Source organism: Babylonia areolata, chromosome 19 (genome assembly GCF_041734735.1).
Source record: "Babylonia areolata isolate BAREFJ2019XMU chromosome 19, ASM4173473v1, whole genome shotgun sequence".
NCBI classification, from domain to species: Eukaryota; Metazoa; Mollusca; class Gastropoda; order Neogastropoda; family Buccinidae; genus Babylonia; species Babylonia areolata.
In genome coordinates, this window is record NC_134894.1 from 34551608 (window position 1) to 34569167 (window position 17560).

Here is a 17560-nt window from a genome sequence, read left to right on the forward strand (position 1 = left end):
ATATCATTAGGTAATGAGATATCCTAATTTAAAATAAAGATAATAATATATGAAAGGCCTTATATTATCAAAACACAAGGTAATCAGGGGTTCTTCGTGTAGACAATGTGATGACTGATTTGATGCAATGTCAGGTAGTTAACAAGCTGTAGTTTTATCTCCTCAGATGGATGTGTAAAAACAAACTGGTTTCTTTTTGACATTCTCTTCTTAACCCATGTGTATCCGAAGAACCAAGGCAACTGTTCCTTCTGTCAAAACAGGTAAATTGTTCAGGTGAGAGTTGTCGGTCTATTTTTCAGCAATAATGTCAACAAATATATTGTTTAAAGAAAGAAACTGACTGTAGCTTGTGAATGATATATATTATTGTATCCATGGGATGCTACATTAATGTTAACCATCTAAACTCTTGTGTTTTTTTCTGCAAACCAATAACTCTGTTGTGGTATACATGACTTATGTGGTTTGTAGTAATCATTCAGGGAATATAGTTATGGTTTTATTCACAGCACTGACCATGTAGTTTTTGACACAGCACTGTGAATTTTGTTTCAGATGAAAGAAAAATGATTGCTTTCTCAATAAAAGTTAAAATTGTGAACTTGAACTCAACATCTTGGATTTTTTGTTTAGTGAGAACGTGAAAAATATTGAAAATGCTCAAAATTTCTATTTTTAGCAACATACATCAAAGGTAATCAAAATGACAATGTTCCACAAGCATTTAAAAAATATCATATTTTGAAAGTTTGTTTTATTCTAATGACATTGACATATAAACTTCAAGTTTGGTCCATGAATGCACATTAATTCAAAAGCATTTTAAAACTGATGCATAGTTATAAATGTTCTATGTAGCCGTGTACTGAACTGAGTGGTTCTAATAGGGTATAGTACAAAAGAACTAACTAAATGATGATTTACTGTATTAAAGGATAGACAAGGCTTCCCGCGCACAGGCCAGGAACATATAGAGGCCAGTCACAAATGGGTTTTTATATTGTTTTATTTACAATAGTTATAAGAACATAAGAAAAGAAGACAAATAATGAGAGAAGAATAGAAGAGAAGACAATAAGAGAAGACAGTGCCTGGAATGACACAAACAAATGTCATTAGCACAACATGTCGGCACAAGTGAATAGTAAAGCACATGTATACATATTACATGGAAAGACTATCACTCGGGTTTGGGATAAGCAACAACATAATGCATATGTGTGAAGACCAAACGCTGACATCAAATGACATTTCTAATACATTTAAATAGTGCAGTTAAAGAGATTGAAGCTATGCTGGTTTAGTGAAAGTACACTGACAGTATAGATTAGGTAAAGCTTATACTGTGTCAAAGTGACTTGAGTGAATCAGTTTATCATGTAGCACTATACTGGAGTAAGCCGTATAGGAGAGGGCATGATTTATGATTTTAACCATTAAGTGGTGAAGGACTTACACAAGTTATCCGTTGCATCAAAAACAAATATCAACATAACTAAGCTTGTACTCAACATTTAAATCTCCTCTGCTGAAGCTGAAGCGGGATAAGGAACATAACTTTCGTCAGTGACAGCAAATGAGAAAGAACTCGTCATATGCACTCACTAGAACATTCTTGAACAAACTATCAGTGTCCAGAGACGTCATTGACTGTGACGTTAAGAAGAACTAAATGGAATAATGCTACGAGCATATGACGACATGGCGATTTTCTAGATCAATCATAGCCGAACTGTGACTACATGTCAAAGCAATAACTGAACAATGAATTATCAACATATTCATATAAACACAAGTACTGTGTCGAACAATACAACTTACAAATCATCAGCACATTCTACATGGGGTACTTACAGTGATACGTAGCGAGATGTCAGCCGTTGTGGGAACACACACGACACACACTGCTTGCGATGCAGCAAGAGAGAGAAGTCACCACTCATCACTCACTGTGCCAATTTATGCAAGTTAAGCAGACTACAAAGACAATCACGTGTGCTGCAAAGCAGATCGGATCTAATCAGGCCAAATCCAACAACAACTGTGTTTCTTACAAGGTGTTCAGTGATATATTTCTAAATGATTCCTGAACCGATTTACGTCGGACAAGTTGCAAAAGAAAGAGCGGAACGCCTATTTTCTAATGTGTATAAAATGAAGTGCTGATTATTTAAGATGAATTTATAATCTTAATTTAAGTCACTTGAAGAGGGTCAGTTTTAACGAGCTCATCGAGGAAAATTACAAGCTGCGTTAAATCAGTTTAACGTAGGCAAACAGAAATGGAATAGACTTAAAGATGGAATCGTGACGATTCTGCCAGTATATAATACTTGTAGTTTACTGATCTGACAAAAGAGATATTGATTAAATACGGTGGAGCAGAAACACAGATTCCAGCTCAGCCAATAGCATACCCCGACACTGGTCGAGGAGTAGGCTGTTTGGTGAGAAGGACAAAATGACGTAAGTGGCTTTGCATTCAAACCGGAAAGGCGTCACACACTCTGTGCAGGCCATTGAAGTCTGGTGGGTTAGTTGCAAAACTGACGTCGGCTGCTAATACAGCTTGTGCGTGAAACAGTTTTTGAAGCAAGCAGAGCGCTTGGTTACATCTCCCCCCATCTTTTGAAATCCATCGTCCACGATGGTTAATGAACAGTAACCCTTGTGAGCAGACTTAGCTGAGCATCAACAAGAATTATTGATCAGGTAAAGGAAACAATTAGCTGATAACTGATAGCTAAGTGAATGTGAAATGACTGCAACATTCTTAGGAACAACACCCTACTTCTATATTCAAAGTGGCATTAGCCAGGCTAAGTTGATGGGTTTGGACTTAGTCCAATGCATCTAACTTAACTTTGAACAGTTTGATATAAAGAAGGGGTCCCAATTAGGTAAATGCACTATGAAGTTGGAATGTATTCATTTGTGTGCCTATCATCTATCTATCCTATCACTGTCAGACGCACATGTAGAGTAGCATACAAGTATAACAGTATAGATTATAACATGAATTATGAGAGAAAAAACCCCCCATAAAACATGAATTATGCAGAAATATCTGAAAAGAAAACAAAAAATAAAGCATTAAAACATAAAGCATTGCTTCAATTCAACAAGAATGGAAAACATGGGTATAACATCATGACTGTTTTCCTGAAATGTCTCACTGTTCTGGCTGTTAAATACATCAGTCTCCTCACAAAGTTAGTGGTGCCCTGGATGCCATTCGTGTGGATCGCCTAGGGGTGGGAGCTGGTAGTTGAGGTGGCTCTGGTGCAGCTCGCTGGGTTGATGTCCTGGGTCTTGGCCTGGGCCTGACCAGCCACATGCCACTGTCAGTGTAAGTGTCAGAGTCTGAGTGTGACACCTTACTGTTCTTGTGGTGCAGTGGGACCGGGTGAGTCGGCGTGACTACAGGCGGGAACATCTGTGGGACCACAGCATCAAGTGTAGTGCTGTGGCGCCTCCGTTGTCTGCGTCTCCTGCGTCTCTGGTTTGGACCTGGAGTAGCTGGCATTCGTCCGCATTGCTCAGCGTGTGTGGCAGGAACACACTGGTTGTGGGCTGGAACTGGCGGCTGGTGGTCAGTCTTCTGTCGCCTGGCCTTCTTCTGGTAGTGCCGCTTGTGGCGACACTGGGCCTCGGTGTGGCCCGACCTCTCACACCAGACACAGCGTGGGTCTGGGGCGTGGTCAGCAACACAGCGGCGATGGTGAAGGGCTGGTCCTGTAGGATGTGGGCGGTGTGCTGGCTTGGGAGACTGCAGCCGACGTCGCAGACTGATGTTCTCAGCTGCGAGTGTGGCTGAGCTTCCAGGCGGACAACAGTGGTGTCGTCTATGCCGGGGCAGGTGTTGTAGGTGTGGGTGTCCTCCCTCAGCCGTCGCAGGGCCTCCTTCTTCGCTGCCTCGAAGGTGGTATCAGGGTGGTCACGAATGAAGCGCCTGACATCGCACCTGGGTGCAGCTGGCTGAAGGCCTCTGGCGAAGGCATCACGAAGTATGGCTGCTGGCACCTACATCACGCCATCTTCAGCCCTGTTGACCTTGGTCCACAGGTGCTAGATCCTTTTTGCTAGATACATTTTTTTTTCTGTGATCATTCCTATCACAGATTATTACCAGCAGGTACATAATTCTAAAGGCGCAGCCGTTGGAAGAGATTTCAAATTTCGTTTCTTGTTATTTTTCATTCTTTTATTTGTTCGGTAGACAGAACATTTTTTTTCTGGTCGTCAGTGGAGCCTTTCCATTTTGGGTTCATTATGTCACGGATTCATCTGTAATATCATTGTCTGGCAGGTGTAATAGATGTCGACTGCATTACACGATGACTACAGTGCTCTATCTGTCTAGCGGTCTCTCTGTCTGTCTGTTCATGTCTATTTCAATAGTGCACACACTAATGAATGAATCAGTAAGCCAATCAACACATAGGAGAGAGAGAGAGAGAGAGAGAGAGAGAGAGAGAGAGAGAGAGAGAGAGAGAGAGAGAGAATAAATGAATACAATAATGTAAACAAAATTAAGAAACAATGATGAAATAATAAAACAAGAAAATATGCTGTAGAATATAAATCAAACATGAAAGAAGCAGAAGAAGAACAAGAACAAGAAAAAAGTCGAACAAGTGTATTTCTAAAAAAAAACAACAACAAAAAACAAAAACAAAAAAACCCCATCCAAGTTCGTCTTAGTAATGATGAAAGAATCAAGAATCCTCATTCAAGAAGACAGCACAACAACAATAAAAAGACAACAAAAACCGCAACAAGGTCAATCATGCCATTATATCAAACCAGGAGCGCCAAGGACCACGGCACTTGTCAGTGCCAAAGACGCAGTTATTTCCCCTAAATACCCATCATGCAACAGCGGCAAACAGCCAATTGATAGTCCGTTGTGACCCTACATGCGCAAATCAAGGTCCTGGAAAGCACTGGTGTTGGAATAGCACGAGGAAGCAAACAGTGGGAATGTGTGTGTGTGTGTGTGTGTGTGTGTGTGTGTGTGTGTGTGTGAGTGATCTGTCTGTCTGTCTCTATCTATCTGTCTGCCTCTGTCTAACTATCTATCTATCTGTCTGTTTGTCTGTCTGTCTATCAATATATACCAATGCGCAAACCTTTTGCTAAAGACCCCCCAAACTGTAATTAGCATTCAATAATTGTGGCAAGGCATTTGACTCTAACAATAGGAGTTCGTTATGGGCACTTTGGGGGAAGAATGGGTTGAACAGCAAAATGTATGGCTTGGAGAAGTATTTATGACAGTGCGTTAGCCCGTGGGTCTGACAAAGGTTATCGCGGTGTCTACTTCAGCTGACCCAGATGTGGAAATCTTGCTATTTTCATTGGTCTCATTAATGTGTTAGCTGACGAATTATCATGAATTGGTGAGTATGGTATACAGTTAAATCTTGGTGCACTTGGAATAATTATCTTAACATTCGCTGATGATGTGATACTGGCACCTCACATTTATTTGTCTCCAAAACCAAATGGAACAGCCTCAGAAGTGAAGCTGATCGACTGTAGCTGGCTTTCAATCTTGAGAAAAGAAAATCGAGCATAACAGTGTTTAGAAAAAAAGAGTCATTTTGCAATTGATGAAAGATAGTTTAACGTGAGTGGAGAACTAAATGTTATACATTCGTAGAAGCATTTCCGAGGGATTTCTACAAGAAAATTAAATTCCACTACCGCTTTTAAAGAAAGTTGTGGAGAATAGTCTAAAGGGGTCGTGGAAAAAACAACAACTGAACGATGGATTGGGATATACTTTGAAAAATGTTTCGTACGCTGATAGAACCACATTTATCATACGCAGCGTGGGGATGATACGATAGCCATTCTGTCATTGGGATGAGACGATAAACCGAGGTACTGTGTGTAGCACGTGTGTAGCACGCATCTAGTGCACGCAAACGACTCCGCGGCAACAAGAGAGTTGTCCCTGGCAAAACATGTAGCAACATCTGTTCTTATATCTCATTATATGCGTGCTTGTGAATGAATGATACACAAAACGAATGATAAGCGCCCAAAGGCAGCTATCAATCACCTCTACGCAGATGGGCAGTCTGTTGTGCAAACGATTCAGTGTTTGCAAAGCACTTAGAGTTTAGTTTCGGATCAAATGATAATGATAAATGTGGACAGCACACAAACTGAAAAGGTATATACTCATGTAATAACACTTTCCTGTGTGTACCTCTGCATAAAAAAAACAAAAACAAAAAAACAAAATAAACTAGTTTGTGGAGAAACCGGAAGATATCAGCTGCGTGTCAAGACAATGTTAAACAATAGAAAAGAGAAGTAAATGTCTGCATTTAAAATGTAAAAATGTTTAAGTCAATTGTACAGAAGGTTGTGCTACATACAATATGTCAATTTTCACCCATTTTTCAAGGCGTAAACTGAAAAAAAAGTCCCCCCCCCCGCCCCCCCGTGGATAAATTTGTTGCATTGTCTTCCCCACAATACACGCAGCTATTATGACGTAAAAATAAATTACGATGATTGACGTCATGGGTTCATGAGTCACTCCAGTGGCAATCGTGTGTGAAGGATAAGCCTTTATTTCATTTGTTCTTTTGATTTCAAAGCCATCCTGCCTACACTCAAAATGAACGCAGTTTGAATTCTCGTCATTAATTAACAATTTAAAAAAAAAATCAATTTTGGCAATTAGCGGGACAGGAAAAGAAAACGGTATTTCAAAAGTCAGCCACCCTTAATTCAACGACCATGTCAATCATCACTACCAAACCACCTCCCAGTCTCTGGGAGAGTGTCTGCCAAGAGTTACAGGAAGAACGCGAACGGTTCGAACGAGAAGATGGAGAAGTGGAACCGAAGAGGGTGCAGCACTTCGACCCATCTCGCCATCACCCGGCGTTTTACGGGAAAGCTTTCGCACACATCCCCGGTGACTACAGTGTCAAAACAGAGCTGGATCAGTCTGTGGGCCACCCGTCGTACGCGAGTTACTGGACTGCTGACGAGTCTGTGACAGAGTCCGTGGATCTTCCTAAACCTCTTAAAGACAGGAAGACGTGTACGAATCGGGAGTATCTGGAGTTGTACGTGTGGCCCAGTCTCTTGCCTGCCTTGGAAAACACGCTGGTTACGGCGAGGAGTCAGGGCAGTTTCGGGCTGAAAAAGGTTTGTGTGTGTGTGTGTGTGTGTGTGTGTGTGTGTGTGCGTGTGTGAGTGTGTGTGTGTGTGTGTGTGTGTGTGTGTGTGTGTGTGTGAGACGCAGCACGCGAAAACCCGGCTAAAGTCGCAATTTATCATTTTTTACTTTTGTATATCTTCTAAAAGTTTAAGAGTTTCAGTTTCAGTAGCTCAAGGAGGCGTCACTGCGTTCGGACAAATCCATATACGCTACACCACATCTGCCAAGCAGATGCCTGACCAGCAGCATAACCCAGTAGTCAGGCCTTGAGAAAAGTTTAAGAATCAAATATTAGGATAAAAAAACAAAACAAAAAAACTATGACAGATAGATTCATTCTGTTTTGTTTTTTTTCAATGATTTTTTCTAAGTTCGTGTGCCCAAGGAGTAGAAATGGAGAAATCAGCTCTTGAACCCCCCCCCCATATTTGTGTACCTGTGACTTCAAAAACAAAAATGATCCAGAATGTTTTGTGGTGTAAAAAGATTCAGAGCTGAATAATCGTTTAATTTCCATATGAAAAAGGCACAGGAAAGTTCGTATTTTCTCTCTGTGCTACTCAAACGAAGACAAGTATTGCAAGTGGATGAGTAACGTCATGCAATACAGATTATTCAGCCACAATAAGCTCATGGAAAAACCCACATATTTGTCTGTCTGTAGCTTCAAAACAAGAATTTTCCTGAACATACATGTAGTGTCAGACGAATCAGAATTCAGTGAATTTTAGATTTCGATATGTCAAAGGCACAGGAAAATTCATATTTTCTCACTGTACTCAAATAAAGACAAGAATGGCAAGTGGAGAAGTGACGTCATGGAATGCAGATTGTACAGCCATTAGAGAGCCGAAGGCAACAGTGAATGTTCAAATATTTCACGCCCATGAATCTTTGGAACTTCGGCTTAGATCCAGATCAAACTAACGTTTATTAACTGCAGTCATGATGTGTATTGCCACATAATCAGCTGAAGTGAAATCAGCCTGGAACATGGACTCAATGATTAGTCTCAATAAATGGCCTGGGTCGAAGGGCAAATCCACTGAATGTTTACAACTCAAGTGACGATAATGTCGTTTGTATGCAGCATTACCAACAGCTCCAGCGTCTTGACAAGGATGGAACTCCTGTGTGAAAGTGGTTGAGGGAGTGAGAGTGCATGTGTGCATGCACGCTCTCATGTACATATGTGTACGTGTTTGTGTGTTTTTTGCAAGCTTGCATGTTTACGTGTGCGTATGTGCGCGTGTGTGCCCTTGTGTATGTGTGTGTGCCCACGTGCACATGTGCAGTTTATGAATGTTTTTGTGTATATGTTTGTGTATGTGAGTGATGATAAGTGTGTGTGTGTGTGTGTGTGTGTGTGTGTGTGTGTGTGTGTGTGTGTTCTTGCGCACACGTGTTTTCCCTGTAGGTGTAAAAACCATGGTGACTGTGTGTGCATGAACGCATGCGCACACACACACACACACACACAAACACATAAACACACACACACATAGGGCCGAAAAATCTTGTATTGTTCGGAGTGGAAATGCGCGTTTGATCCGCCAATTACAAATTGTTGAAAGAAATGGGCTTGCTCGGAGTGACTGCCGAAAATATTTCACCAGAATTTGCTTTTGGGCATTTTTGTTACAAGTTAGTAAAGCCGGAAAGTCGCGACAAATATAGAGGAAGTTTGAAACTTTGACAGATCTGAATAATGATTTGAAAACAATGAAATAAAGATGGGGTGTTGAAGATAGCATCGTTTCGTTTGCAACACACAACATGGTTTCCAAAAACACTTGCATCTAGAATATATGATATGTATCAGATTCATGTAAGTACTGCCTTTGTCACTTTTGATTTTGTTGTTGTTCAGCAGGACTCGCACATGAATAATGGCTTTGCTTGTTTGCAGAAGCAAAAGAAAAGCATGGAACACATGAACTGTGTAAGCAAACTTCTAATGTTTTCCTGATGATGATGGATAACCACTCTAAGTCCCTGAGTACATCGTTGAGCAGTTTCGTTGTCCTGTTGTTTGATTCTCTGAACAATCTGCGTGTCGTCAGCATGGTCAGCCTCTCCTCCCTAAAGAAAAGAAAACATTGGAAAATACTACGCCCACATCAGCAGCTCTTGAACGGCACACACCAAGAGCAGTTTGTCCGAGAGAGTGCTTTCGTCTGGAGGTAGAACGGCGGAGATTGCAAAAAGGAGAGGGGAAGACTTTTGTAGACCATTCTACAAAAGCTTAAAAAACTTTATGTGAACTCATTGACTGCTCCTGCACAGTGGTGTGCATAGAAAGGTGCAAATGCTGCCAGACTAACTTAAAGTGCACATCATTGTGTACATGTGGCAGGGATTGTCACAAAGACTAAACATAGCCCAGTTGGAAAGAGACAACCCAACTAGTCGAGAAGGGTTTTTCAGTAACTTAGTTTTTTGGTCAAGCTGAAACTATCAAAATTGTTTATTTGGTTTTATAGAGTGCACATTATGTACTTTGTGACTCTTGTAACCACACATCTGATGATATGCATGTGGGATTCTCATATCAAGAAACCGTCCACCACCCCAACCTCCAAACTCTCATCATCCCTACTTTTCCATTGTCTGTTGATGTCTCGTGAAAGTGATGACTGAATTAACACCAAACAACCCCACCTTAACTTTTGTTCAGAGCCATAAATCTCTGCTACAGATTTCCTTTACAATTTTCGTGATACGGCATGATGTCCTAAAGGTAGATGCAAGCATGCAACAACCGGTCTGGTGCTGTGATTGGAATGGACTGGTCACTTTTGTAATTTATGTAGTGAGCATGTGCCAGCCAGTCATGTATCTGATCGTGTAAGTGTGTTATGGGATCAGTCGTTTACAGTCAAAATCAGTTACTAGAGCACAATCTGGAAGAACAGGACCTTGGCTGATGGGTAAAAGCAGATTTTAATGTTTTTTAAACTTCTGAGGGCTGTGTTAAACATTAATTTTTGTGCTTTTTAGTACCATAGCAAATATTTGAAACGAGAACGGTCTCACTGTATTTCCCACATTATAAAATATCTGTTTCGGTAGTTACAATAGCATGATTGTACGCAGTTACCACAACCTAATAAAATATATGTTGCTGTTCAGGCATGAGAGATAATCTTCCAGGACTAATTATGGATTTGCTGGTCAAGGCCATCGCATCTTGCTGTGACCTAATTACAGATTTAATTAATCTCCTGACCTGCAGCTGATAGACTTTAAAGAAAACAAATTCAATTAGATTCCAGGTAATCAGAGTGTTTATGAATTTAGCTAATACAGATATGGTGGAGTGCAGTATTTGTGTGAATGGTCACATGCAGTGCGATAAACAAATACACTGTTTAGAACAGTAGTCACCATAATCATAATGTAGTCAGTGCGTGTAGTGACATAATTTCAATAATAAAATCTAGCCATTTGAAGAAAGTGCTGGTAGATCTATGTGCCTCAAAATGTTCAGATAACATCACAGTACACATATTTACATTCAGTTATCTCTGGCTAAAAAAATTTATATTTTTCTTCAAAACATTTTATGTTAAAGGGTTTGCCGATCACGGTTATCTGGTTTTACAATGCCTAAATTCATGTTTAGTGCTATGTCTGTTAATCAAAGTGTCTGAAACGAATAATATACATAATAGAACAACACACTGATTGTTTGAAAATCAAAAGTGATGCTCAAAGGAAAATCAACATTTAGATCTGCAGTTACAGTGATGTGGCCAGTGCGTGAAGGGTAACCTACATTCATAGCTATTTGTAGCCAAACAAGGAAGGTGTCAAGATGCCTATTGCCTATATATGATCAGATAGAGTTACAGTTCATGTGTGCACTATGTCATGCTTTCACTTCACAACGTAACTGTTGGGATTCGTTGAGAATTGCTGCGAGTCGCTTAGCAGATGATGTTTTCGATGACGCCATATTTGTTCGCTTCACGTTGCGTCGATTTTAGGAACACATAGGTCCTTCGATAAATTTTCGTGAGTCACACACACCACAGAATGAAACAACATCAGTGGAAACATTCCACAGAAAGCCTGGACTTTCAATATATATATATATATATATTTTTTTAACTTTGAGTCGGAAACTTGGCTAAATTCGAAGATTCAATGAGACCTGGCTAAAGTCGCAACTTACGGAAGGTAGCCAGTAAAACCGTTGAAAACCGACTACATTCATACGCTATCTTGATTCAGAAGGTCTAGGGGAGACGATTAATGCCTGCTCACAACTTATTTCCATTTATGACTTCGCAGACCGGACTTCATAATTTTGACCCAAACTACTTGTTTTTGTACACAGCCGAGAATCGCTGGATGCAACTTTAGCCGGGTTTTCGTGTGCTGCGTCATCTCTCTCTCTCTCTATATATATATATCTCTCTGTGTGTGTGTGTGTGTGTGTGTGTGTGTGTGTGTGTGTGTGTGTTCTTGCGCGGGTAAGTGTTTCTAGATCCACACACACACAGTCTCTCTCTTTCTCTCCCTCCCTCTCTCTTTCACACACGCACACACACACACACACACACACACACATATATATATATATATATATATATATATATATATATGTGTGTGTGTGTGTGTGTGTGTGTGTGTGTGTGTGTATGTGTGTGTGTGTGTGTGTGTGTGTTTATGTATATAAACATCTCAACAGGTACAGTTCAACTCTCTCGACTATTTGACGGAGTTCCTCTACAACCACAACCCGCTTCATCCAGAGGACGAACGCAAGCGACTGCCCTTGTTCGATATTCCCTTCGTCAAAGACTGGCTCAAGCTTCACCCCCGACCTCCCCAGCCCGTGTCCTTGACCTGGACGGAGGACGAGACGGCCACCAAGATCCAGAGCGCGTGGCGGGGTTACCTCGTGCGCCGTGACCCCGAGGTGCAAGAACTGCGGAAGTGGCAGGAGGAGTGGCGATTCTTCAACCGGGAAGACCAAATCCAGGAAGAGGTATGGGATTGAAAGGGAAAGGGGAAGGGAAGGGAATAGGAGGGTTGGGTGGGTGGGTGGGCAGGGCGGGGATGTTGGAGGTGCGGGTTTTTTTGGGGGTGAGTGGTGGGGTGGGGCCGAGGTGGGTTGAGGTTGGGGGTCTGAGGGTTGTAGAGGGAAGGGTAGATGCAGCAAAGAGGTATAAGGTGGAAGGGGTGGGGAAATGGGGGGAGGGGTACGTGATGTGGGAGGTAGGGTGGGGGGGATGGAGGGGGTTGCAAAAGGAAGGACAGATGCAGGAAGAGATGGAATGAGTTGGGAATGTGAGGTGAAGGGGGTTTAGAGGGAAGGGCAGATGCAGGAAGAGGTGGAAAATGTAATGGGGGTGGAGGTGTAGAGGAAAGGGTAGATGCAGGAAAAAGTGGAAGATGTAAGGTGATTTTGAGGGGGGAGGGGCGGGGTGGGGGGGCAGATGCAGGAAGAGGTGGAAGGGTGGGGAATGTAAAATGAGGGGAGTGTAGAAGGAAGAACAGATGCAGGAAGAGGTTGCAGGGGTGGGGACTGTAAAGTGATGGGAGTGTAGAGGGAAAGGTTAATACAGAGAGAAATGGAAGGGGTGGGGACTATAAATTGAGGGGAGTGTAGAGGGAAGGGTTAATGCAGGAAGAGGTAGAAGGGCACTGTAAAGTGAGGGGAGTGTATAGGGAAGGGCAGATGCAGGAAGAGATTGAAGGGGTGGGGATAGTAATGTGAGGGTGGTGTAGAGGGAAGGGTGAATGCAGGAAGAAGTGGAAGGGGTGGGCACTGTAAAGTGAGGGGAGTGTATAGGGAAGGGCAGATGCAGGAAGAGATTGAAGGGGTGGGGATAGTAATGTGAGGGTGGTGTAGAGGGAAGGGTGAATGCAGGAAGAAGTGGAAGGTGTGGGCACTGTAAAGTGAGGGGAGTGTATAGGGAAGGGCAGATGCAGGAAGAGATTGAAGGGGTGGGGATAGTAATGTGAGGGTGGTGTAGAGGGAAGGGTGAATGCAGGAAGAAGTGGAAGGGGTGGGCACTGTAAAGTGAGGGGAGTGTATAGGGAAGGGCAGATGCGGGAAGAGATTGAAGGGGTGGGGACAGTAATATGAGGGTGGTGTAGAGGGAAGGGTGAATGCAGGAAGAGGTGGAAGGGGTGGGGCCTGTAAAGTGAAGACGGATGTAGAGGGAAGGGCAGATGCGGGAAGAGATTGAAGGGGTGGGGACAGTAATATGAGGGTGGTGTAGAGGGAAGGGTGAATGCAGGAAGAGGTGGAAGGGGTGGGGCCTGTAAAGTGAAGACGGATGTAGAGGGAAGGGTGACTGCAGGAAGGGGTGGGGAATGTGAGGTGAGGGGGCTGTAGAGGGAAGGGCAGATGCAGAAAGAGATGGAGTGGGTCGGGAATGTGAGGTGAGGGGGCTGTAGAGGGAAGGCCAGATGCAGGAAGAGATGGAGTTGGTGGGGACTGTAACGCGAGAGAGGTGTAGAGGGAAGGGGGACTGTAAAGTTAGGGGAGTGTAGAGCGAAGAACAGATGCAGGAAGAGATGGAAAGGGTTGGGACTGAAGGGGGGGGGGGAGTGTAGAGGGAAGAAGAGATGCTGGAAGGGGTGGGGACTGCAAAGTGAGTTGAGTGTAGAGGGAAGAACAGATGCAAGAAGAGATGTAAGGGGATGGGCCTGTGAAATGATGGGGGTGTAAAGGGAAGAACAGATGCAGGAAGAGGTGGAAGGGGTGGGGACTGTAAAGTGAGGGGGGTGTAGAGGGAAGGGTTAATGCAGGAAAAAGGTGGATATGGTGGGGAATGTGAGGTAAGAGGCGGTGTAGAGAGGGCAGATACAGGAAGAGATGGAAGGGGTGGGGACTGTAAAGTGCGTGGGAAGAACAGATACAGGGAGAGATGGAAGGGGTGGGGACTGTAAAGTGAGGGGAGTGTAGAGGGAGGGGTTAATGCAGGAAAAGATGGAAGGTGTGGTGACTGTGAAGTGAGGGGAGTGTAGAGGGGAGAACAGATTCAGGAAGAGGTGGAAGGGGTGGGGACTGTGGAGTGAGGGGAGTGTAGAGGGGAGAACAGATTCAGGAAGAGGTGGAGAGGGGTGGGGACTGTAAAGTGAGGGGAGTGTAGAGGGAGGGGTTAATGCAGGAAAAGATGGAAGGTGTGGTGACTGTGAAGTGAGGGGAGTGTAGAGGGGAGAACAGATTCAGGAAGAGGTGGAGAGGGGTGGGGACTGTGGAGTGAGGGGAGTGTAGAGGGAAGGGCAGATGCAGGAAGAGATGTAAGGGGTGGGTACTATAAAGTGAGGGGGATGTAGAGGGAAGGGCACATGCAGGAAGAGGTGGAGAGGGGAGCGAAACGCAGGAGACAGGTGGTGGAGTGGTGGAGGTGGGAGATAGGCAGTGACGTAGAGGGTGGCGACTGAAGGGTGGAAGGTGGGGAAAGGTGGATATGAGGCACTGAATACACATTTCCCTTTTTTTTTTTGGTTAGCGTGCAAGCCAATATTCGAGAATATCCTCCAAGCTGAAACCCGGTTTCTTCTATGCAGGCAATATGCACAAAACCAAGGTCCTCAGTGTCGTTAAGTTACCTTGAAAAGGATTAAGTAGAGTTTTCCGTGTACTTGTCACAAATAGCTCTTCCTTTGCAACTCAGTTTTGTGTATTTCACGTGCCTCTAGAGTAAGGGTGTTTTGAGGAATGTTTTGAAACTTGCCTGCAAACTAAAAAAACGGAATGTGCATTTGGCGCCATATACATTCAGAAGGTAACGGTGGGAGAGAGAGAGAGAGAGAGAGAGAGAGAGAGAGAGAGAGATTGGGTCGGGTGTGTGGGGAATGGGGGTGGGAGTGTCAGGATTCATTCATGTTATTTACCAGCTGACGCTAACTCGAATTTCAGTGTTTACATTCACGTATGAGTCTCAACGTCCTTCTCCACTACCTACCTGTTCTTTTCTCCGTCCCCCCCCCCCCCCCCCGCACTCCCCCGAATAATAATTATTTCCTTTTCTTTTCCATCCTTTCATCACCCTTCTGCCCCTTCTCCTTCTTATTGTTCTTTGGTTTGGTGGGGTTCTCCTGCTTCTTCTCCTGCTCCTCCTACAGAATTGTAGTGAAGTCCATGGTGTGTCATTCATCCTGCCCCCCCCCCCCCCCCCCCTCCTCCGGATTGCTTTCAATGCTATCAGTGATTTCTTTGTTCGTCCAAAAACAAATTTCAGATGCCTTATTTACCCATAAACTCAGTGCGCTATATTCAGGCCTGAAGCATCTGCCGAATGGTGCATGTTTTATGAATGTGTATATCCTTGGTGATTTTTTCCTCGCGTAACTTTGTGCAGTCGGCGTATAATCTGATCTGCTGGTTTGTGCTTGTTTAGTGTTTCTTAATACAGATAAATCACAATGATTTACATAAAACATCCGTGAAGGTTCTGGCGTTTAAAGCAGAAACAAATAAACAAACAAAACCAACCAACCAAACAAGCAAAACAAGAACAACAGCATTTCTAAATTGTCAGGTGAGCGGTTTCTGGGATCGCATCATGCCCGACGCACCTCCCTCCTCCTCCTCTGATGTGCACCAGAACCCAGGATCCTCAGCGCCGCTGTGCCCAGGCACACTTCCCCACACAGCCTCGTGTCCCGACGAAGGCTGTCGCCTGCTCAAGCAGCGTAAGTCCTCCCACGGGGCTTCAATGACGCGCCATTTCTCTACCGGCTCCTCCCCGTTTCGCCTGCCGCCCAAGCAAAAGCTGCAGCCAAGGCGAAGTCATCAAAGTATACAGTAAGAGCTGCATGATTATGTGAACAGACAGCAGTAGCGAGAGAAGGAGGAGGGGCTGGGGTGGGGTGGGGTGGGGCAGGGTTGGAGTGGGGGTTGGGTTTGATGGGTATGGGTCAGGAGGCGTTGTGGGGGTGTGGGTAGGGGAGACAGTGATGGCGTTCGTGGTAACAAGAAATTAATGGAACAACAAGGATAATAGAACAGGAAGACTGTGCATATATACGCAGTACTCTCTCTCTCTATCTCTCTCTTGATATTGTTGTTGGATTACAAAATCAGTTGAATATCATGAAACAAGAAATGACTGTTAATTTAGAGAGAGAGAGAGCATCAAATCTAGACTGAGACAAGTGGAAACACACCATTTCTGTATCGAACTCTATAAGCGTTCTGAGTTAATGCCCCTGAAGGTGCACAGAAGCGTTGCTTGTGGATCAGGAGACAATAGAAACTCAGTTCTGAGGAGAACAATGTGCTAGTTAAAAACTCCTTGATATCATAACGTTGTTGAAAGGACTGTCATAAAGTTTGTTAAAAAAAAAAAAAAAAATCCATTTTTTTCTCAAGGCCTGACTAAGCGCGTTGGGTTACGCTGCTGGTCAGGCATCTGCTCGGCAGATGTGGTGTAGCGTATATAGATTTGACCGAACGAACTGACGCCTCATTGAGCTACTGATACTGATACTGATACTCTCGTAAAGTTTGCATTTGGAGCTATATCAAGATACTCATGACATTTTGTCTTATTCAAAATAGGAATAGCTGTCTGTATATATCTCATTAGAAGGGTGTTTGTACCAAAGAGAGAGCAAGTTGAAGAGTATTATAGTGTGTACAAAGTCAGATCTGTATAATACTGATTTCTTTTTTAGAATTTTTATCGACATTGAATAAGCCCAGTGTCGTATGAGTGTTTTAATCACACACACACCCACCACCCCTTATTTTTTGTTTTTTTTTATCATGAAAAAGGTGGATTCGTTTCTTTCAAATAAAGTTGGATTCTAACTTACAAGTGTTCCTGAGTCCCATGGTCATCTCAAGACAAATTCGCTCATTTACAACTACAGCCCACACATATGTACATGCATGCATGTCTATAAACACACCCTTCACAAAATGCATGCAAATGTTAATTAACGGTTACAGATTTAAAAACAAAGACAATCTACTTTATGAAGAAATAAACATATATTCTAATGTTATCGTTTTATGCATGAAATGCGTTTTGTAATGTTTGAACATGACAGTGATTTTGAATGACCCACGATTTACAGGAAAGCCCAACGCATCTGTCCATAGAAAAGCCAAATTATAATATAAAAGATCAATGAATATCTTCAATGGAAACTTGCAGCCCACTGGTGTACATACGAGTGAACGTGAGAGCTGTAGCCCACAAACGAAGAAGAAGAACGACCAGGACGAAGCAGGTACGAGCCTCCTGCAGAGGTATATTTTTCTGCAAGTAGAGCAAATTGGTGGTGCTCTGCACTCAAGGGGCACGCTTACTCAGTCTGGCTTTGCGACTAAGCGAGTATTGTCGTCAGTACTAGGGGTCTCAGAATGTGGCGTCCCACGTATGTTAAATCAGA

At 43.3% G+C, this 17560-nt stretch overlaps 1 protein-coding gene across 1 annotated transcript; it reads left to right on the plus strand.

Annotated features, from left to right (window-relative positions):
• The first annotated feature begins 6762 nt into the window (after positions 1 to 6762).
• Positions 6763 to 15969, plus strand: LOC143294151 (IQ domain-containing protein K-like). The gene is made up of 3 exons (XM_076605583.1): positions 6763 to 7179; positions 11889 to 12188; positions 15700 to 15969. The coding sequence occupies exons 1-3, from the start codon at positions 6763 to 6765 to the stop codon at positions 15967 to 15969; spliced, it is 987 nt and encodes a 328-aa protein (XP_076461698.1).
• Positions 15970 to 17560: the final 1591 nt, after the last annotated feature.

Coding starts and splice junctions, on each gene's coding strand:
- LOC143294151 (XM_076605583.1), top strand. CDS start 6,763: ATGTCAATCATCACTACCAAACCACCTCCCAGTCTCTGGGAGAGTGTC. Junction 7,180..11,888: donor GCAGTTTCGGGCTGAAAAAG/GTTTGTGTGTGT, acceptor ACATCTCAACAG/GTACAGTTCAACTCTCTCGA. Junction 12,189..15,699: donor AAGACCAAATCCAGGAAGAG/GTATGGGATTGA, acceptor CTAAATTGTCAG/GTGAGCGGTTTCTGGGATCG.